The 23,460-nt window shown below is 42.6% G+C and overlaps 1 protein-coding gene across 4 annotated transcripts in view; it reads right to left on the bottom strand.

The window, feature by feature from the left end:
* MORC2 (MORC family CW-type zinc finger 2) overlaps window positions 1-23,460 on the bottom strand; it is a 49,478-nt gene that overhangs the window by 19,623 nt on the left and 6,395 nt on the right. For all 4 annotated transcript variants that reach the window (XM_074920975.1, XM_074920974.1, XM_074920976.1 and 1 more), the window contains exons 3-10: window positions 22,001-22,035; window positions 20,964-21,032; window positions 14,229-14,319; window positions 12,582-12,690; window positions 11,127-11,286; window positions 10,934-11,045; window positions 9,123-9,248; window positions 3,766-3,845 (exon numbers count right to left, since the gene is read on the bottom strand). In XM_074920975.1, coding sequence (XP_074777076.1) covers window positions 3,766-3,845; window positions 9,123-9,248; window positions 10,934-11,045; window positions 11,127-11,286; window positions 12,582-12,690; window positions 14,229-14,319; window positions 20,964-21,032; window positions 22,001-22,035 — 782 coding nt within the window. The remainder of the gene's footprint in view (window positions 1-3,765; window positions 3,846-9,122; window positions 9,249-10,933; window positions 11,046-11,126; window positions 11,287-12,581; window positions 12,691-14,228; window positions 14,320-20,963; window positions 21,033-22,000; window positions 22,036-23,460) is intronic.

Here is a 23,460-nt window from a genome sequence, read left to right on the forward strand (position 1 = left end):
ATCCTGCTTGGGCAGGGAAAGTCAGACCTGCAAGCACCTGACTCAGGCACATGTGCTGCGGATGCAGCACTGACCTTGCCACAATGCTCACCTAAGCTCACTTCCGAGCACAGAAATTCCTGAAAGAGGATGCAGTGACACTGCAGACTTCATGAACTGTAGATATTTCTAACAGAAGCAGACTATTATAAATAAAGTATGAACAGAAATGTTTATATGCAAGATGACTAGAAGAAACGATAAAGCACAGGTTAGAAGAGTGGCACATGCTGACAGGCACAGACGTGATTTGTGGCACTATCCATCATATTTGAGAAGTCATGGCAGTTTGGCGAAGTTCCCGCTGACTGGAAAAGGGGAAACATAATCCCTGTTTTTGAAAAGGCAAAAAAGGAAGACCCGAGGAATTAAGGCTAGTCAGTCTCACCTCTGTGCCTGGCAAGATTATGGCATGAATCCTCTGGGAAACTATGCTAGAGCACATGGAAAATAAGACTGGTGACAGCCAACACTGCTTCACTAAGGGCAAATCGTGCCTGACAAACTCCGTGGCCTTTTACAACGGGGTTACAAAGTTGGTGGACAACGGAAGAGAAACTGATGTCATCCACCTGGACTTGTGCGAAGCATTTGACACTGTCCTGCACAACACCCTTGTCTCTAAATTGGATTGACATGGATGTGACAGATAGACTACTCAGTGGGTAAGGAATTAGCTTACTGCAGCTCCCTGTGGCTGCAAGACACCCAAAACAAGGAAACACAACAGTGGAGGAGCGACCTTGCCTGAGATTTATGGAGGATGAGGTAAACAAGACAACAGGACGACAGGATAGAACTGCCTCCTAGAGAGTACCAAGAGTACCAAGCACTTCTCCAAAAGGCAGCACTCAGTTGCCAGCTAGAAGGAATCCAGATGCTGTAGCCAGTGTTTGATAATTGGTATCCAACATCCTCCAGGCCCTGCTCAGCATTACTTGAAAAAATGCACAGTTTTGGTGTGTGCAGATATGGGAATGCAAATGAACACACTCAACTTAGATCATTACAATAAAAATAATCTTTCCCTTCTATGTAGGGTTACATTGAGTTTGATTCCACTAATTCCCACAGAAGCACACTCTGAGGTTCACCGCAGCTTTCCAAGCAACTCAGGGCAGAACTGCACTGTGTAACAGACTTCATCATCAAGGGACAGCTTGGCTAAACATGAAAACACAGGAGTCTGGAGACTGCTTAAACACTTGGTCCATTTAAGTCAAAGCGTGTATGGAAGGAGCTGGTGGGCTAAATGCAACTGTGTCTAGAGGGAAGAACACAGTAGTAACCCATAAGGGCACAGGTCAGATGTGACTCGTTAACACAAGGACAACTGAGAAGGCAGGGCTGACAGGGAACCACTCAGACACAAGTCTGAGGGATGAGGCCCTAATGAGCAAAAATGCACACCCTAAGCAGGACGACAAGCACAGAGCAGCTAGAATCCACATTCACGTCCTCCCAGGGGATAAAAGGCACAGCATACCCATGTGCTGCCAAGCAAGTCACTGGACATACAAAAATACTCCGGACTAATGCCCAGTGCAGAACACAGCTGCTAATGACTTTCAGTATTAGACACCCACATAATTCCTAACCTTTTCTGTTTCTTTGCTTTTCAGACTTTCTAAGATGATTTCTTGAAACCAGACCATGACCATACTGAGATGCCCCAAAGCAGTATTCAATCTTGGTTCAGAAATACACAGAAAGCAGCTGATGGTCTCTCACAGCTACCTTGTTCAGGAATGGTACCTTTTTCCCGGGTGCATCTGCTCACGGAGGGATCTGGATGCTACAGCTTACTAAATGAGCCATGAAGTCATTTCTCAGAGAATGAAGACTGCCTTTCCCTCATCTTAAATATATGTATTAACTTCACTCTTGAGCTGTGGCTCTTTCTGGATATGCCAAAGCCATGACACCAATAGTCAGAGCTGCCTATATGTCTTTTTTTCCTTCTTCCTCTGCAGCTATTTTTCAGTTATAAGTTTTGGTTCAGCAAGCTCATAAGCTGTTTTCAGAGACTCATCGATCCTACAGAAGAGCTCTACAGTAGGATGGATTTCAACACATCTCTGGCAAGCAGCCATGACATACTGAACTGCAGTTAGCTCAGCTGAGGCCCACTGTTTCACACAAGGCAAACCTAGTTCTGAAAGAGAAAACTGCAAATCATTCCCTGGTGAAGATCCCTCCTAAGAGTGGTGTCCATCCTCAAGAGAAAGCATATGCTAGAGATGAGAAGTTAATCTTTTCTAGCAACAGCAGAACAAGAAGCAAATACATGAGATCTGTGCCGTTGAAGCTGAGGTTAACGTAACAAGAATGTTTTAGTCCTGAAGGCTTCCCGTGGTCAAACCTTGCTGAAAACAGTCTGAGGTCTGCCGTGAGTTTTCACCACCATGTTCAAAGCCCTTTGTTCAGTACCTACTTCACCACCAGAGGCTGTGAGTTAGCTTTGGTGATGAAAATCCGTTTACATTTCTGTGCCAGTGGTATCTGTTCTTAGCACTAGGACACAAATGGCATTATTTTTGAGTGTCAAGACACTAAAGCTCACCTTTTAAACATCATGAAAGCCTCATAGACTGCAGCAAGAAAGAAGCCTCTCTAAATCACCTTCTTGAAAGGTAATACAAGTTTGTGCTGAACACCTGCTTTGGCTAGAAGAATCAATCTAAAAAATAAATTCATCTATGAGGATTGAGGCGCAGGATAAAATCTGCTTGAATGTCATAGTTTCAAGTCTATCTTGTCAGGTTGTACTTTATAAAGAAGGAATAGAGAACATAGCAATTTACACTATTTCACTTTGCTGCTTTGCTTTGGGCAGGGTCAAAATCATGCTGCCCTTAGTGACTGCACAGGCTAAATGTGGCATCATCACTTGCATACTGACCTGCACACACACACACACACACACGTGCCCAGAGCAGCTCTTACACAGGGAAAAAGGACACAGGTCTCTGATTTATGAAGTTGATTTATGAAACATACCACAAGATATAGGTCAATGTCTTATAACTTCCAAGACTCCTCCCTCACTATGGCATTTCCCCATCAGGGGTTAGGGAGACTGTTTTGTATGTTAAATTCATGCAAATTTAATGAAATTATATGGTATATTTATATACTTATGCAATTTTTGTATGTTGAACACCCAATAATGTCAAATTGGATTTCTCCCGAGGACTACAGGATGCAATAGCAAAGAAAGACTAGATGGACCAAAAGTGTATCTTGAAGGGGAAAAAAAAACCCTAAGAAACAAACCAGGACTCCCTTGTACACCCACACCAATCACTTTACATCAAGTGACAGAATAAAAATCTATTTTTTGAACAACTGTCTCAACAGGGAAGGAGCAGAAGGAGAAAAGAACCAAAAGCTAATGATATGCAGACAGTGAGAGCAGAACTGGGGGGTAAGGGGCAGCAGCACAGCCAGGCTTCAGATGGAGCAAGGGCAGACAGCTGGGTTATTCAAGGGTTATTCTGTACCTGTATTCCCTAGAGGAATTGGTCTTGGGGAACAATATATGTTCCTTCTGTTGCATGGAAGTAGGTCTGCATCATCTGTAGTCGATATTATAACTAATTTCCTGAGCAACCATAATGATCACAGAAGCAAGCAATTTCAGGTCATACCCAGCAAGGCAGTCTCTTTTCAGTCCTCTCCTTTGCTACAGCAAAATCATGATGCATGCATACCTCCAAGACTCACCTATCCTTGCCATGTGCTCCGCTTTCTTCACCTCTTGCTCTGCACGGGTCTTGAAACGGTTTGAAGTATATTTGTACATCCTGTGACAACCAACACTTATTAATGAGCAAACTCAGCAGTAAGGTCAAACCAAGATTTCAGCATTGTATGAAAGAATAAGGTCTCCACATACCACTTTACTATTCTCAATAGACTCAATAAATGGAAAAGGAGGTTTACATGTCAGGAACAGGGCATTTTTGGATGCAGCTAGGCAAAAACTTTTAAAAGATGCTTTAGTAGTAGCTGCAACCACAATATCCCCTTCCGCATTAGCCAGTGGGGGAGGAATATATCCATGTTCCTGGAAGAAACCACAAGGTTTAGAGGAGTAACTTCTTCAGAAGCAGAAAGGAGGAATGAATATATACAGAAAGCTTCTCAAAAAACTCCCATTACAGATAAATAACCCTTCCTTTCTCCTGCAAACAGCTGTCCACAGGTACAGGCTGACAGAGCCCATCTCCATACAGGGCTAGCTCAAAGCCTCTAAGTGGCAGAGCAACTCTCTGAATGGAGCTTCAAGTTTCAACTCTGAAGTTTTAGGACCTTTCTGTATGTTACACATCTGACTCACAACCTTGTAAACTGCTTGAGTTGCAGTGGCTTGTTTCACCTTCCCTCTATCATAACATGCCAAATGCAGATCACAGTCTGACCAACTAATGCAGAGTGAAAGAGGCAGGCATGTATAAGAGGCAGAGGCTCGTGCGTGTCACCTCTTTGCAGAGGCACGTAATTGGGGAAGAGATGACATCAAGAAGGTTGATCAGAGCCTGCAGGAACTCAAACCACCTTAAGACACAAGGTTGTTCATGTATTGAGAGGAAAAATCCCATCCCAAATAACTTTTACATAAAAATAAACCTCTCCAGCATTTAGCCAATGCAAAAGCTAATAGAAACACTGTTTTTACAGAGAGGCAGAAACACAGAAGGACATAAGGCTTGATTGATCAACTCAATGTAGAACGAACCACACTTAGATCCCAATGAGACACAAGATCCCCCCAAATGGCAGATAATCTTTCAAGATCCATGAGAAATCACCTTGCACAGATGAAAAATTTCACTTAGATATGTTTCTGTGGGTGAGCACACAGGGATGTCGATACTGATGTCAGAAAGTCACAACAACAGAAATACTTTGTTCCTAAATCCAGAAAATTCACACCACAAGCACAGTCCACTTAAATACATTCCTGCATTTACTAAAGTAATTTTCTGTTATTCATAAGGATCTCACTGGGGAAAAAGCAGGCAGGTGTTAACTCTTCCAGAAATCACCCAATAACCATGTTAGAAGATGCAGAGTCAGGTTTCTGATGGCACCATCTCCTCAAATCTACTTAAGGGTGATTAAAGCCACCTGGGGCTGAGAGAGAGTACACATTCTGAAAACTGCTTTCAGTGTGCTGGCATAATTAAGATTACCTCATCCACATCCCACCTGACTTTCCTGAGGGGTGGGGAAAGGGCAAAAAAGCAGGGTGAAGCTGAATTAACACACCCAGCTCATAAGGTAGGGCAGTACCTGAAGGGGACCCTACAGAGAGCACCCCTTTGCAACAGGGTGCAGCACGAGCAATTGCAGGGTATAGGCACTGTGAGTGATCACTGTGTCCACCTTCCTGTTTCACTTTGTTTTCCAACACCAAATTACTTCAGTCAGAGACAGTGGTCTGGAACCGTGTATCCTAGCAAAGATGTACAGAAACAGGTCAGACAGACAAGAAGTCTGAAGGACACAATAGTAGAACATACTCTCCCAGTTTCGAGATGTTCATTATGACTGCCTTGGAGTGCCCTTGTGAAGGAACACCCTTGCACTTACTTGGGCTGGGTACTTCTATCTGCACAGCCCACACTGCTAAACAAGCTGAAGTAATGTTGTTACTGAGGGAGGGGACAGATGGAAGCAATCCTGCAGGAGCCACAAGCCATTCCCAGGGAGGCTGGTACTGTGGTATCACACCTGCAAACACTGGTGAAGAATCTGCACAAAACCAGCCTGCCTCTGCCACTGGGACGTTACAGGCTCCAGAAAGGTATGGAAAAGCCTCTACCCACAGAACCACAGCTTTCAGAAAGGCTGACGACAAAAAAAAAGTGTGTGCCAAGCTCAGGAATCAAATTGTTATTCCTGACAAGGAAGGGTGCAACAGCTGCAAAACCTCTGTTTTCAGTAAAGGCACATAAATATCCTAAGATCTATGATAAATTTCCATTCTTTCTTCTCTAACACCAACATACTAACCTGCAGACAAGCAACTGTACAAGCTTTTCCTTCAGAGACAAGGCAGTCTGACTTACAGCCCTACTGCAGGAAGGCAGCCACCACCTCCCCAAGGCAATCCTCCCCAGCAGAGCCTGGAAGCAGGGCTGTACCTCCCAATGCCCAACATCAGGCATGGAAGCATCACGTCAAACAAAAAGACACCTGGCCCAAAGTTCACCAAGAAGTATGTAAAAAGACAGCAATCAGGAGTAATTTGTCAGCTCACCATCAGGTAACAACCTGTCCTTGGCATGCCAGGCTAGTTTACAACAGACTTTCTTACAAAACCAGCAGTGTGGATGGACAGAGATGTCTCCAGACTGACAGAGGAATGGCATTCCCTCGTGGTAGTTCACTCACCTTTATCAGGAGGATATGAATAAAACTAATACCTGTTTAGGCTCAGGTATCATGACACTTCCCTAAAGACTAGCAGAGAACCCTTAAGTATGTACCACACACAGTGCACCACCTACTTGGGCTGTGTGACAGGAGAACCTTTACTCCCCTTTACCACATCCTTTTGCCAGATCAGGAGAACTGAACAGTTACCTGGCCTAAGCTACTGAAGCTCTGCAAAAACCAGCTAGGCTAAAGAGTTGAGCACTGCTGATGCATCAACTGCCCTCTAAAGGAACACCTTAATGGTGGTACACTTCCCCCATGTGCCCCTATACAAACTGGAGACCCTGTACAAGTGCAGGGGAGCAGTGTTACCCTGCAGGACACTCAAAGCCCAGTAGCTACATGGGAACACAAGAGCTCTGGCTCCAACTCCAAAAGGAAAACCCAGTGCATAGGCAACCTTCTTCAGCAGGTTCAGGGAGAAAAAAAGAAAAAGTCACCTATAGCTGTAAAAGCAGAGTAACTCCACTCTCAGAAAGGACTGATTTACTGGTTTTCCTTCAGGAAATAGCCACCCAGAGCAGACTAAGCTCTACTCAGGTGCCTGAAAGTAAAAGACTGAGTTTCCACAATCTGTCCAGGGTACAGTGTTGGCACCTACCCCAGGGGCTCTCAGGACCCATGGTGAAGGCTTCGGTGGCTTGTCCCGATGGCCACGTAGTTTCTGGAGTCCAAATCTGGCACCAGGAGTTTAAGACCAGAAGGAAGCAGTCTGGACACTCTCCAGAAAGACCTAGTAAGGCTATAATAATTGCCCCAAGTCCAAGATGATCTACACTGTGCTCTACAGGAAGGCCTTGTTTGCACAGTCTCTACTACTCTGTTGCAGGAGTGAGGATTTTAAATTGTCTTCACAGTGTTGGTGAATTTTTACTGGCCCACCACCATAAGCAGATCTACAAGGAGTCTGCAAAGATGCAACACAAGCAGATTTGCTAGATACACATGCACCAGCACTGATCCTGTGAGCTTCAGCATGCGGCACCTTAGCCCAGCACCAGCTCCATTTACCATAACTAGCCCCTGAGCACCTGGCATTACACCATTGTTAGGAGACAATACTGCAGCATTTCTGATCTCATCAGCCAGTGTAACCCATTCTGTGATTCAACCTTCATGCCCTCCATGCCAAATCATTCCTTGGTCACGAATTACCATTGCTGAGCAGTCACAACTTTAATTTCCCCTTTGACAGCTGCAACTATTCCTCAAAAACAATGAAAAGCAGATACAGAATTGGTGATAGGGACCCAGAAGAACTGCTGTCTAAACTGCCTAAAAACACAGTCTCTTTTCAACAGAAAACAGTCTTATGGTATAGAACAAAATTCTTGTGTTCCTCCCCAGACACTGACTACTGACCACTTTAAAAAGAAGACACTGAGGCAGATTAGCATCTGGGGTGACCCAGTCTGTGTTATATTATCATGAAAATGCTAGCACCATCCCATAGCGATGACATCCTGTCTTTGAGTCTTGCAGGAAGCTGCTCTCTGATGGGAAAACCTGCGCCCTCCTCCTCTGCTTTCTCTCCATAGTACTTTTGTTAGACTGCAACACAAGGCACTCACATGTAGGCAAAACACCGTCAGAAATTCAGAGACTCTCTACCCAGCAAATCAGGATTTACAGTGGCAAGTCAAGCTGCACCTACCAACTGCCTTCTACAAATGACTGGCTTGGTCAACATGGGGGGAGCACTGGATGTAATCTCCCTTGACTTCAGTCGAGTTTCTGATACCATTTTACACATTTTCATTTAAGAAGCTGAGGAAGTACAAGCTTGACACAGACCACGCTGTGTTGAAAACTGGCCAGGCTCTCAGGACAGCAGTCAAAGGCATGCCATCAGTTTGCAGTTAGTGAAAGTACCCAACAGGCTGATAGGGGACCCATACTAATGAAACACTACTGCAATCCAAAATGCTGTATTGAACCAATCTGCAAATACTCTATAAAAATTACTACTATTTTATTAAGACATATTAAGGTATCTAGAATACAGTCTGTGTGCTCCCAGGGACAGAAGAACACTACTGCCTCGAGCAGACTTAAATAGATGTTTTCCTTTCAACTTCCATCCTTGTAACATTTTCCAGTTCCTGTTAAGCCACCTGGCAGCACACCTCAGCTCACTTTCAAATTTTTGTTTACGGGAATTTAAAAGCAAGATTGGGAAAAGTATTTCCCAATCTCTAATTCAAACCTAGATCAGCTACATATAAGTTAATTTTCAAAGCAACTGTTTTAAAGTTCTCCGTCTAGTTTCTTTTCAATAATAATTCTAGATAACACCTACCATATGTACTTCCTTGTCCTACTTTAAAAAAAGCAGTTACCCAACATTTTTGTATGGATATGGCATTTTGAACGGCCAGTATCTTTATCTCTCCATTTGCTCTGAAAGGAAGCCAAACTACACAAATTGCTCATGCAATTTTCAAAGGCATGAGATTCTCTACTACCTAGCTCTTTCTCCATGATGTGAATACTACATCCCATTCTCTTACAATCTGTTTCTGTGGCTTTAACATGGAATTACACTGGATACACCTGGAGAGCAAAATGCTAAACGTTTTCTGTAAGGCAACTCCAAAAGGTCCCACACATCTGCAGATTTTGTGTCCAACACTGACCTTGGCTTGTACAGGCAGCATGAAAGTCGTTTGGTTTGTACTTTGTGTCCATTTATGAAGATCCTCATTCTGGGATCAATATAAAGCACAGCAGCATAGGCACGGAAGGAGCGGCGCTCGGGCTTTCTGCAAGAGAGGGATGCTTACAGAGATGGAGCAGTTAGTTCAGCATTTCCTTGTAGGACTACAGGCAAACATTCTCCTGGTCTGCTCCATCAATTCACCCCCTGAGTAATCAAGTGTCTCTTTAGTCAGTGCTCATCTTGGAGTCTCTTTCAGTCTGGATTCCGCTTCCTCTTTTCTTCAGTTTTTTCCCCTTCATTCCCCTCCAACTGAGAAGAGCAACTACATACTACTGACACAGAGCCTCCTCCTCTATCCAAACCAAATGAACAAGTTTCTCCACAGACAAGACTTGTTAAGATTCTCATTTCCCAATAAACTGCTACCTAGGAGCCAAGGGTCCAACAGAAGCACCTCCCCACACTGGTCTGCACTACCCCCCATGTATTTTAAGCACCTATGCCAGGATTCACATCTCATGCAACTGTAACTATTATTTCAGCTCATCCATCTCCTTCAAAACATGCCAAAATATGCTTTCTTCAGCAAGAAAGCTAGGCAAAAGAAAAGGTCTTTCTATTTTAATTACAATGCAGCTACATTAAGTGAGGCTTTTCTTTTAAACTTTTTCTACCTGTCTTCTACAGAGATTTTCTCTTGAGCTGTATATTTTAAATATTGTTACAAAACAGTGATGCACATATTACTGTAGCTTGAAAAGGATGTTTTGAATACAGGTGGATAATAAAGGTCAGACCTATAAACTGGACTATTTAAAACTAAGGGTGTACCCCACTTGCTAGTGAATTCTCTTACCATTTGGTTAGTCGGGAGTATGCTCTAACAGAAACTGCACTGATCACACACAGAAATGGTATCACAAGGTCAGGAGGAAGAAGCTCCTTCCAGTGATCAGTGGTAATTCCAAAAGCAGGCATTAAAAAAACCTGAGAAGCATACTGGACCCCTGGAGGTCCCTAAGGAGTATGCTGCACCTGTGTACTCAATAACATCAACCTCATACATACAGAAATTGCTAGGTTTTCAGTGCTTCTATGGGAAATTCGAGGGAAGCAGGTACTCTCATTAAAAAAGTAAAGCTTGCTAGATGTGCCCATGAAGGTTTGGGGTTTAACCAAGCATTTGGCTCAGTTCATCTCAGTTTTTCCTTTTCAGGCTACAAGGGAACAACTCAGCAGTCAGCTCTCCCTGAAGAAGGTCCTCTGAGTGCATCCTTTCTCCCCTGCAGGGAAGTCCAGGAGCTGCTCCTGCTCCCAGAAAGATGTGGTGATACACCCCACCTGTACTCAACCATACCTTTTGCTTGGGGAGGCTGATCTGCACAGCACCCTGCATGTTTCAAGGGTTCATTTAATCACAAAACTGAACATCAGTTTGAAAACAGCACAGACTCACAACTAGCTGTCACTCTAGACAAAAACATCTTTGATGAGTGCAGAAAATTAAGCCTATTAAGGGTCCTTTGTTTTAAGGTGCCTAAATAAGGGCATCAAGTTTGCTGCTTTGACTAAGCTGAGACAAGCCAATGCAGGCAAACGCACAACCATAACACCCACGGGCCATGTACATGTGTGAACTCCAAACTGCTAAAGAACAAACGAAAGATCATTTAAATTTTCCAATTCACCATAGAAAGTGAAGCTTTTAAAAAACGCATGCACACAACATATAGCCAAACCCTACACATCATCTGATCAGAGCCCAAGGGCCTGTAACATCACACTTACGTTCCTTCTGGTGGTGTTTCTGCCATCTGAATGTCTCGGGGGTCAGAAGTCACATCCAGCTCTGGCTCTCCGTTATCCATTAGTTTGAGGTTAAAGATGATCACCAGAGTGCCTGAGCAAGGAACAAGTTGATCAGTTGAATCCCAGCCAAACCCCAAATACCTTGCCTGTGACCAGCACTGTCCATACGTACCTTTCTCACCACAGATCTTATTAAACTGCTCCATCACTTCCTGTTCTGATTTGAAAGGGGAATACTTGTAAATTAGCTCTGTCTCAATAGCAAACTTCTCCATGTTGTCAGTCACAGGCTCCCGGCTTCGTGTGTTCCAGGTGGGCAGAGGAACAATGACCTGCAAATCACATCGTACTAAGATCGACTCAGGCTCACCCCCTCCAGTAAGCCCCTTCCTGCCAATCACAGCCAAACAACATATGCCTTTCAACAGCCCCCTAAGTCACTGCAAGAGCTCTTTCTAGCTTTTCAGTGGTTTGCACATCTGTCAGTGCTCAAGGACCCCTCTTTTCCAGCTTCTAAGTTGACTTCCTACAACATCTAGTCTTAGACTGAACCATTCCCAAGTAATCTATATGGTACTGGTACTCACACACTCGTCTTTTTTCCACTGCTCTCGTAACATCTTTCATAAAACTAAAAAAACACCCAAACTTTGCTTCTTTAAAAATGCCAACCTCTGTGCTTAACTTCTCTCTTGAACTCCAATATCCTTCCCTTGTATTTATCCTGATCTCACTCTTGTTATTTTTATAGGATTCTATCAAGGTTATTGGTGTTTTCTGTCATTTAAAACAGAAACACAAATAGACCACAACTGCCTATCAAGGACGGTGAATCCCATTCTCACTTTAGAACTGAGATCAAGCCAAAATTTCTAGCTCCAGAGCCACTGTGGAAACTACATCACTGTTCCCAACTTGCTTCAGCCATCAGCTGGCTACTAGCAAGCACTGCTCCCTCAACAGCTTCTTTGTAGAGCTCCCTTCACTATCACAGTGGAAAATGCTTTCTTAGATACTATCCCAGTGCAAATTTAAAACCTTTCATTATCGGCCTTGCCTGGAAAATACTTGTGCTTGAGCACAAAAATACTTCCATGTTAAGCGCCTGGATACAGAACAACAATGCCTGAATTGTCTATTAAGATACACAAGTTTTCAATAGGTAGAACCACACTGATTTTTGTTATTTAAAAGAAAAAAAAAATCTAAAAGAGACATGGCTGCAGTTTATGGCCTGGGGATAGCAACTTCAAACACACCTTTAATTCCCTACAGAAAATCAAAAATAGAGCAATAAATTTAAATCCATCTCAAATTTTGTGGGAAAATGAAAATGCAAGAAGCCTAGGCGTGTCCTGAAGTCAACATAAGCAACTAAGTGACTGAAACAAGCCCTTCACACTTGCTGTAGTTTACAGAGACCTCTCAAACAAAATTAAAACTAAAAGGAAGAAAAATCTTTGATGACTCTGCAGAAACCCTACAAGTGTATCCCAAGAGAAGACCATACACTGATCCAAACACAGTGGCAACCAACACTGACACACACACTTCTCCTGTGAGGGCCAGGGAAGTTCAGATGAGACAGCATTCACCACATTAGTTCATTACAACAAAGTATGCAAACCTCATCAATGCCTTCTTCCTCATGGAACGTCCGTGACAAGAGGAGGCAAGTCATGGTGTTCTCCTTCTTCGTGAACAGGATAAAATCCTTCCCAATCCGCATGGAACCCCTGGAGACAGATTTCAGGCTGGTTTTACACCTGATGAACAATACTTTCTAGAAAGCAGACCACGTTACTTAGTTTCCTTCCCATTATTTTCAATTATGAGATGCCAACACCAGGTAAGGCAGAAGAAAGGCTTAAATAGCAATTACCATTTCTCTCTAAACATCTCAATCCTTTCAAAAAGGCATCTCAATCTGGACATTTTCACAATGTTTCAAAACATTTAACACTAGTCACAATTAAAAGGTGCAGAAGTACAGCATGGCATTCCAGGCTCATCCAATGTAGAAAGCTTAAATCTAAAAAAGTTGACTAAGGTGAGATTTGACAATAACCTTCAAATATATGAGCAGAAATGTGAGACATCAAATGCACACTTCATTTCACTGTACACAGAATTAATAGCAGCAGACAAGCTTCTGGGAGACAGACAATTTGTATCCTAATCTCTAACTCAAAAGACTCACTGACACTTCAGTTAATGCAATTTAGTAGCTAGGTGTCACAAAACAGACAGTCCCATCTTCCTCCCCACACTCATATTCCCAATAGTGCCTTCCACATCTTCTCTTTTATCCTACTACCCAATTCATCCAAAAAGACCTTAACAGAGAAAAATTAACAGTGCATCAAAAGAAGGATTAGTGTTCTGTCAGTTCAGTTCTCTGTAGATTGGCGTAACATGTTACCAAAGCCCACCTTTTGCCTGTCTAGGCCTCAGTCTGCATTTTGCAGCTGTAATACAGTATGCCTCTTGCTCAAGGTTAAGAACAGGACAGAGATCTGTCATTTGTCCTGCACTGCAGCTGGATCAATAGTACCTCAAGAGCCCTTACATCCCCTTTTTTTTCTTTCCCCTCAGATTATAAGAGTCCCACAGATTTCCCCAGAGGGATGCATATAGATAATTAAGCCACATGGAATAGCATAAAGCAGAACAGCCAGAGTAAGCCGCAGAAGCCCTCAAACTTGCACAGACATCAGTTCACCACAGCAAACACCCTTCTCCTTCCTAGCAAATCCCCTCCAACCAGTAAGATCTCCTTCCCACCTCTATTCCTCTGCCACTTAATCCCACTCCTCCTCTCATTCCTTCCATCATTCCCCTCCTTCTCAATGCATTTGTTTGATTTAAGAAAAAAAGAAAAGGTTTATGTCCATCTGACTTGCACCAGACAACTTTCCTAGTGACAGGCTGCAGCACTATTTTGGTCCAATCTTCCTATCTGTCTGCCACAGGCATATGAAGGTTTTGTTTCCTGCTCTTTCATTTTACTTTACTCAGCTCTGATCTGTAACCTCTGCATCATGCAAACATAATGGCAAAACACTGACATCAGTTTTGGACAGACTTCTCTGCCAATGAAGAACTACAGCAGATGTTCACAGAGCTTCCATCTACCAAATGACGGTATCTTTATTTGGATTTCATCTGCCTTTTTTTTCCTGCGAAAAAGATACACACCTCCAAGCAAAAAATACATTTACTATCTCAACTCTAACCTCCATAATCTCAGGAGGCTGGCTTTTGTTATACCTACGATTTCAAGCCGTTCCCATACTGCCCAATTTGAGTTGACTCAGGTGACCGCTTAGCTGATTTACCAAACTGAATAACACTGGCAGCTTCATCTGGAATGAGAGACAGGGAAAAAAAAAGTTTATTTGAATATACTCACACACATTGCTGGATGGCATTTACATTATCAAAAGCTTTGTACAGATGCCATTATGCTGACAAAAATAATTTTAAATTTCAGACTAGCCAAGTGCTCCATCTGAACTGCACAAAGACATGTCTTTTTACATAAAATGTCCACAAGATGATCTGTTGTGTCCACCACAAATATCAACATGATCATAAACCAAAACATCCCCTGGAACACTGCAGCTCTGCTATACTGCTGACACCACAGACGCGAAACCACTGGCACCAGAGCATAAGGCAGTACTATAAAAAAGGTCTTGAATTTGGGATAAACATTACTTTTTCTTCACGGTGTTGAACTGAACACTAGGATTAATTAATGCACTAGTAATACAAAAGCTAATTTTTGCAGCAGATTGCTGGACTACTGACAGCAGACTGTGAGTGAAAAGGCACTACAAGCAAGTACCACAGCAATTAACAGAGTATTTTATTAGCACAGGACAAAGTGAAAGGACATGATGGCTTTACAGCTGAGAGGGTCTGTCATTTTTAGTTCAAGCCTTTCTATTGTTCAAGAGACAAAGCCTTTTAACATCATCCATAGGACAGAACAATTCCTCTCCCTTCCCCCAAGAGACTGCAATCATTTGACCATAGAATTTACTGGGAGAAATTAAATGCAATTCCAGAGACAAGGAACACAAAGTGCCTTAACAGGAAGGCTAACAACAATTACAGCCCTCAAATGCGTACACAAGCGGCGAGGGAGCACCGGAAAATACTCACCCCACCAGCTAGCTACACAGAAGCTGAGTCCATGGGACAGACTGGGTTTAGGCATACAGGGAACTTACCCAGGTCCACTAGTACTGACAGTGAGTTTTTACAGTAAGACATTTAGTACTAATACCATTGGTCCAACACATGATCAATTTTCCATTGAAATGACATTCAGACTTAACACCACAAATTACAAGGCAAAACTACAGGAGAACAATTGTGCAAGCACCTCACTGCCTCAGTTCAGTATGTTCATAACGGATGTCCACAGCTATTTCAAAACCAACTTCTGACTGGATGACAGTCCTTTCCTTCAGTCTACTATAGTATTTTCTAGCCAAAAAAAGAAAGCATTAAATTATCTTTTATTTAAGATCTGGGGAAGGATATTGATGGTAATATCACTATTTTGACTACTACTGTGTTAGTTTTAAAGTCTGGTCAGAAAAGGAGCTACCGGAACCCTTTTGCTATACAAAGTTGTATCCACATCTGTTTTTAAGAAAACTTTGAGAAGCCCAAGAAGGGTAAAGAGTAGTTGTCCAAAGGATTTCCTCTCTCAGAAAAGGTGATCATATGATTTATCACTCAATGCTGGACATCCAATGCCACCCTATAAAGATTCTTCTTTCTGGGCAGAAGGACGAAGATGACAAGCAGAGGGGACGACTCAAGAGTGAGAGCATCTCTCTCTGCTCCAGGCTTGCTGTCTTTGGAATAGATTTAATCTTTACCTTCTCTCAAGAATCAAGGCACAAATGAATTTGTTTCCAGCTTTGTAGAGTTAAGGCTCTGGAGCAAGTTTCACTTAAGGCTATCTCAGTCACACTGTTTTCACTTTGTTGTGTCTCAGTTACTGCGTTTAAAAAACCCAAACTCCCTGGCAACAAAAAGCAGGGTGATGTGATCTACGCCAAACAGACGAGAAAAAACAATCTGAAGGAATTTGCTAAAGATGGCAGATTAATCTTCAGAGCCAAAGAAAAGGAATCAAGGGCACAGATAAAAAGTTTCATAATAAGAAACACCAGACTCCTGGGATGAAGAGCTGCAGGACAGAGCTGATTAGCTCCTGACTGTTGGTCCTCCAGGACAGCAACAAAGCACCCTCCTGAACGACAGACAGGCTGTTAAAGCACAGGCGCTGGCTGACACAACAAATGCAGCGCCGACATCCCTGCAGGCAGCTGTCTGCTCCCCCACTATGCATCACAAGGCAGCCACGGAAGGCAGGTCTGCCTTCACTCTCTGAGGCAAGTCCTCTCGTATTTCCAAGTTCTCCAGTTAAGAATACACTAAAGATGGTCCTACTGAGCACAAAAAAATCATCCTTCCTGCATTTTTCATAAATTCACCTCTTCTGTTTGCATTAGGTAGAGTACTTGCCGTGGACTCAACAGCATCCTCAAAAAATATTCCAGAGCCAAAGTATCTCCTTTACTACCTATGGGAAATCAGCCTAAACTAAGACTACTTCCAGTCAAGCTTTCCCTAGGACAGATCAACAGGAGAGAAGGTCTGACGTCTTTCATCACTGTAACAAACACAAGACACCCAGCCACCTGAGATGGCTGAACACAGCTAGTGATTGACAAATCAGTTTAACATATGTTAGTGCGATTTATTTCAAAAATCTGTTAACTTGAAAGGAAATGTCAACGTGCTACAAGGTTAAAGAGACATTTTCCTCTGAGAAATATGTAGACCACTCCCCTGAGAGTGGTCTCCCTGATGTCACTGCCTACACATAAAAGCACATACACACACTTTAAAATAAGCGCTAGAATCCCAGTTACATTTAAACATTGTTCCTCACCCTTGTGAGCCTTGGATAAACAGTGTTTTAAAAATATAAGATCTAATAAAGCAACCAAGACATTAGTGCTTAATTAACTGCATCCAGTAAAACAAAAGCTCTTCTGAACTTCCAAACTTCAAAAATACAGTTTAAAGAGCGAGAACTGATATATTCAATCCCTGAGAAAGCAATGGAACTAGTCCTCTTAAAAAGTATTACAAGCCAAATGAAACAGATGATTTGGATAGGCCAGCACAGATTTCCCACGGGCAAGTGACACCTGACTGATCTGGTTACCCTCAACACAGTAGCACCTCCTGTCCACATGGTGAGAGCAGCGGATGTTGTTTAGCTGGGCTTCAGCAAAGCACTCGACACCGTTTCCCACAGCCTCTCCTGGACAAACTGGCAAGTCACAGACTGGATGGGTGCTATGTAAGATGGGTAGGGAACTGGCTCACAGGCTGTGTCAGGTGATCATCAATGGTTTTTACTCCAGCAGGCAACCTGTCCCAAGTGGGGTCCCCCAGAGATCACTGCTGTGCTGGACACTGTTCAACATCCTCATAAGGGATCTGGATGATGAGAGCGAAAGCACCCTCACCAGGTTTGCTGAGGGTGAGCTGGACACATCAGAAGGGAGAGCCACCTTAGAAAGAGACCTGGAAGAGCGGGCAAGCAAGAACTGTATGAAGTTCAACAGAAAGGCAAGGTCCTGCACCTGGGATGAAATAACCCAAGAGCCCAGCACAGGCTGGGATCTGCGTGGCTGGGGAGCAGCCTTGCTGAAAGGGACCTGGCGGTCCTGGTGGATGACATCTGAACAGGACTCAGCAGTGCACTGCTGCAGCAATGAAGGCAAATGGGATCCTGGGCTGCATCCACAGGGGCATTACTATGGAGACAGAGATGCTATCATCCCACTCTACTCAGTGCTTGCCAGGCTGCATCTGGAGTACTGTGTCCAGTTCTGGTCTCTTCAATTCAAGAAACACACACAGGCTGGACAGGGTTCAAAGGAGATGATCATCAAAGGGCTGGAGAACCTGCCCTAGGAGAAAATATGGAAGGAGCTAGGTGTCTTCTTCCTGGAGAAGAGAGGGTCTGGGGGGAATCTCATCACAGTATTCCAGTACTTCAAGGACATCTACAAAGAGGATGAAGGCTCTCTCTTCACAAGAAGCCACATGGAAAAGACAATGGCCAACAGGTACAAGTTGCACTGGGAAAGCTTTCATCTCAATATAGGAAAGAAATTTTTTAGAGTGAGAACAATCAATCACTGGAATAACTTCCCCAGGGATGTGATGGAGGCTCCATTACTAGAGGTTTTCAAGACAGGATGGGACACTGTGCTAAATCGTCTCATGGTAGTGTGACCTTCAACAGCACCATGGCAAGTCATGTAGTTATTTTTAACATGTCAGTTTTATGTACAATAAAAACAATCCTTAATTAAAATTATCATGCAGAAAAATAAAACACTCCCAAGCTCTGGTTTTTGTTGAACAAAGGTCTGTATGGATGTTGATGCTATTTTCAAAATAAAAAAGGAGAAAAGTTTTCAATAAAAGGTTTTCTGCTGACATCTCATAAAATCAGCTTTCAGGTAAGAATCTAGTAGATCTGCATTATAAGAAATTAAACCTCAGACCCTTATAGCCAGGGACAGAAACAGAGCGAGGCCCATGTTGGGACTTAGAATAACAGACTCTCCCCAGCCACTTTTGTCCATGTTGACAGGCAAACAGAGCAGCAAATGCAATTTCTACCTCGCTGCCCTTGGTCAAGTGACTGTCAAATGTATATCAAGCTTCCTATGAGCATCCAGCGTTGAAGCCATGAAGATGTGATCGCTAGAGCTAGACTCTGCATCAAAACTATGTCTCAGACTACTGAAAATTAAGAAGGGCTTTTCTGAAAGCGCTAAAAGTTGCATACCAATTTTACATTCTGAAAAGCAATGTCCTGGAAAGGGACGAAGATAACTTCACAGCCTATTTTTGAGAAAAAAATTTTCAGACACAGAATGAACCACACTTTATCTTTGATCTAGGCAGTCAAAGGACATAAATTATATAGTATTTGCTGTGCATGATGTATAGTGCTGTGAAATACCACTACAATCTACAGTATCTGCCAATCTCCTTTACTAAGTATCTCAGATTATCAAAGTCAGGATAAAAATTCTTCAAGATCTGGCAGAAAGATCAGTTAGAAGAAGTAACTTAATACTTAGACAATACTTAAGTCCCACTTTGTCACAAAATCAGCAATACAGGAGCAACAACAGCATAAAAGCTGCTATTAGACTCTGCAGCATCAGAACAGACATCTGTCACCTTCTACTCTCAATACTTTTTGAGGAAGTTTCCAATACATGCAGAAAAGGTTGTATTTCTTCTCCTTGATCCAAAGGCTTGTGAGAAGGCCACAGGTAAGTCTCTAAACTTGTTTTATGGATGGGCCTCAATTGCTTCCTTCAGTTCCACTGGTGACAGAAAAGTGCCCTCAGAAGACCTGATAAGCACCCTTAATCGTATTCCAGAGAATACACAGAAGGTATCTAGAGTTCAAACTAAATTCCTTCATGCAGGTCACAAATCTGTGTATGAAATATGTTAATGTATTTTTATAAGGATTAATAAACAGAACTAAATGCTTCAAATCTGTACTGGTTTTGGCTGGGATAGAGTTAAATTTCTGGACAGTAGATTAGATGGGGCTGTGTTCTGGATTTGTGCTGAAAACATGTTGATAACACAGGGATGTTTTCCTTACTGCTCGGCAGTGCTTACACAGCGTCAGGGCCTCTTCTGCTCCTCACACCACCCCACCAGTGAGGAGGCTGGGGGGGACAAGAAGTTGAGAGGGGACACAGCCAGGATGGCTGACCCCAACTGACCCGAGGGATATCCCAGACCACAGGATGTCACGCTCAGCAATAAAAGTGGGGGGAAGAAGGAGGAAGGGGGAACATTCACAGTGATGGTGTTTCTCTTCCCAAGTAACCATTAGGTGTGATGGAGCCCTGCTTTCCTGGAGATGGCTGCACACCTGCCTGCCAATGGAAATCAGTGAATGAATTCCTTATTTAGCTTTGCTTGTAGATGCAGCTTTTGCTTTCCCTGTTAAACCGTCTTTATCTCAACCCTTGAGTCTTCTCTCACTTTTACCCTTCCAACTCTCTCCCCCATCCCACTGAAGGGGTGAGTGGCTGTGTGGTGCTTAGTTGCTGGCTGGAGTTAAACCACAAAAATATCACAAGAGGATCTTAAAGTACTGAGAAATCAGAACAAAAATGTTAGTCAACCCTTATTTACCCATCTCCCCCACTTTCTCCAAAACCTTCCAATTTAGCCTAACTTGTCTCCTGAATAGAGAGCTCCTCACAAGGAGGATTTACTCACCTTCAAGACACAAAGAAAGTGATGTGGGTTGACAGTGCTGTTCACTGATGTAAAGCAAAGCAAGACTGCTTTTCTCCTGCTAGATGCAACCTGGATTTACATCAATTCTTACAACAATGCAGAAGTACATTTGTTACATTCTTCTCATACTCCTAAGATCTTATATTGTCAAGTACTGACCTCAATCACAATACCAATGATGAAACAATTGCTAAGCTTTTCAATTTTTGCCATGGCATGGTTTCTTATTAAATCTGACATACACTAACCACTTGGTAACCTCTAATGGGGAGAAGGCTTATGCCCATCAAAGCTTATGCTTGTTCCTTTTTCTGGCTAGCTACACTATTCTCACTCCAGCTCCAAGGTCAACTTTGGTGTGCTGGAAAACCACAGGCCAGGCTGACACAACTCTATAAAGCAGCAAAACAATCTTCTTTTGGCCAGATTAGTTTTCTGCAACTGAAGAGGTGAATAGTTTGATATATGATACAGTGCAAAAGAGCCAGTGCAGAGGCAAGAACACATATCCAGGCATGGAACATGCCCCTTTCTATAGAACCAAGCTGTTAATTCAACTTAAACCATAACATGAAACCTCAGCTTGAAAATGCCAATGTAACTTCCTGTCACTTACTTGAATCCATTCCTGTTCCATCATCCAAAAAACACAGCATGAATCCACCTCGTAGGTCGTCGCGTTGCTCTACAAGAGAAGAGTTATTCACTACTCCCACAAGCAAAAGTTAAAAGTTCCATAAAATAGAATCAGCGTTCACAACAGAAGTAACACAACAAACAGGACTTTCACAACCCCAGTATGGCTAAGCTGTAAGAAAGAGCATGAGATTTTTCGTTACGGAATGACTAAGAACTTCTGCACTTCAAACTGTACATAAATATATGCTACAAGTACATTGTAAAAGGTTTCTAATGCATCCAGTATAAACAGCTACTCACTTTATCTGACAGCTGAAGGCTGAACTAAGTGCTTGCCTGAGTTATTTGTAAATGTACAACTTTTTGAAAGACAAGCACTGGGGCACAGGACAAACAGTAGAATCACAGAATTATTTAGGTTGGAAAAGACCCTTAAGATCATTGAGTCCAACCATAAACCTAACACTGCCAAGTCAACCACTAAACCAAGTCCCTAAGCATCACATCTACACGTCTTTTAGATATGTGTAGATGGTGGCTCAACCACCTCCCTGGACAGCCTGTTCCAATGCTTGGTAACCCTTTCTGTGAATAAACTTTTACTAATATCCAATCTAAAACCTCCCCTGGCACAGCTCGAGGCAGTTTCCTCTTGTCCTATCACTTCTTATTTGTGAAGAGAGACTGACACCCATCTCACTACAACTTCTTTTCAGGTAGTTGTAGAGAGCAATAAGGTCTTCCCTCAGCCTCCTTTTGTCCAGACTCAGTTCCTTCAGCTGCTCCTCACAGGACTTGTTCTCTAGACCCTTCACCAGCTTCATCACTCTTCTTTGGATGTGCTCCAGCGCTTCAATGGTTTTTTTTGTAGTGAAGGGCCCAAAACTGAACACAGCATTGGGCATAAACACCCTGACTCTTATTCTACCAGGTACAACACACATTTGCAGCCTAAATCCAAGTTAACCACTGACATAACTGCTGACATGCAAGGAAGCAGCAGGAGTGACTTACCAGTATAAATGTCTATTCTTGTGGCATCTGCATCTCTACAAAGCAATAAAACCACAATCAATATTCAATGTCAAATAGAAATGAAGCTAAAATCCAGGCAAACACAGTAATTTCCAAAATGAATTGGCTGCACAGTTCGAAGTCCACAAAGGCCCCAGACTGAGCAGTAACTAGCAAGTTTAAAGATACATTGCTCTACTTTTTGCCTACCTGAATCCAAACTATCACTGACTTTTTAACAAAAGTCATATTAAAGGGGGCAGGGGGGGGGATTCAAATAAGCACAGATTTCTGAGCTCCCTCCTGTAGGAAACAAACAATACCTACACTTTTTCTGTCAAGCTGCCTATGAAAAGTTTAGTAAGTCCACACAGAACTCCATCCAAATACATTCAAGGCTGTCACAGGAAACTGTCATTTCAGGATCATTTATATAAAGCCCTTCATACGCTGTGCATCATCCTCTGTATTTGAAAAAGCATCATATACAGCACTACTGCCCTCTTCTCAAAACCAATTTTTTTTTTTTTTTCATGTAGACCATCATATACCCTTGGTTAGCTGATCAGAGAGTGCAGTTGTAGTGCTGTAATAAAACCTCACTTCCCAGATGTCAAGTCACTTTGTCTGGTCTTTGTATCTCCAGCCAAGTATAGCTACCTCCTTCCCAGAAGGCCAACCTCACTTTTGCCAGAGGAAGAACCAAGAGGTTTAAGAGAAAACCACCTATTAATCTCAAAGACACTACATTTAACTATGTTATAGCAAAAGTGAAAACAGCAACGGTGCGCGCACACACACAGTTGATTCCCTACACAGAATTTTTCCCACACAGAAAACTTCCAGTTTCAGGTCTCTGCATTACAAACTGCATAGTGTGACTATTCATATCTGATAGAAAATAATCTCAAAATATTTCCATAATGCCTCATCAGAATATTTTGTGAGGCCCAAAGAGAGAAGTATTCAAGGCTTAGGATGCAGCTATAGCCTGGATTCCCTAATGGAAATGGGAGAAATGTGACCTAAAACCTGAGACTTCCAAATACCAAGTCTCTTCTCAAGTCTCTCTAACTGTTCCTGCTCTACTTTTCAGCATCCCGCTCCTGATTTCATTTTCATCCAATCACTATGCTTGATACTAAGAGTCAAGGATCAGCTAAGTGTCTTAAGAGTCCCAGCTCCAGTAATTTAAACAAAAAGGCAGGCTTACTTTTTCCTTATAACAATCTTGTGTCTTCTAATAATTCCCCTTCCAATCCGAGTTGTTCTACCATTCATTCAAACTCACCTTTTCAGTAATAATATCTTTTTTTTTTCCTAATGGGGTAGATGTAGTGGTATAAGAGGATCAAGGGAAACATTTATACTAAACTACAGCAAAATAATCTGGTTTTTATTTTTCATAAAGTGTATTAGAAGTGAAAATTGCTCAAGATCAACAAATAGACCGGCTAATT

The sequence above is a fragment of the Athene noctua genome, chromosome 17 (genome assembly GCF_965140245.1).
Source record: "Athene noctua chromosome 17, bAthNoc1.hap1.1, whole genome shotgun sequence".
NCBI classification, from domain to species: Eukaryota; Metazoa; Chordata; class Aves; order Strigiformes; family Strigidae; genus Athene; species Athene noctua.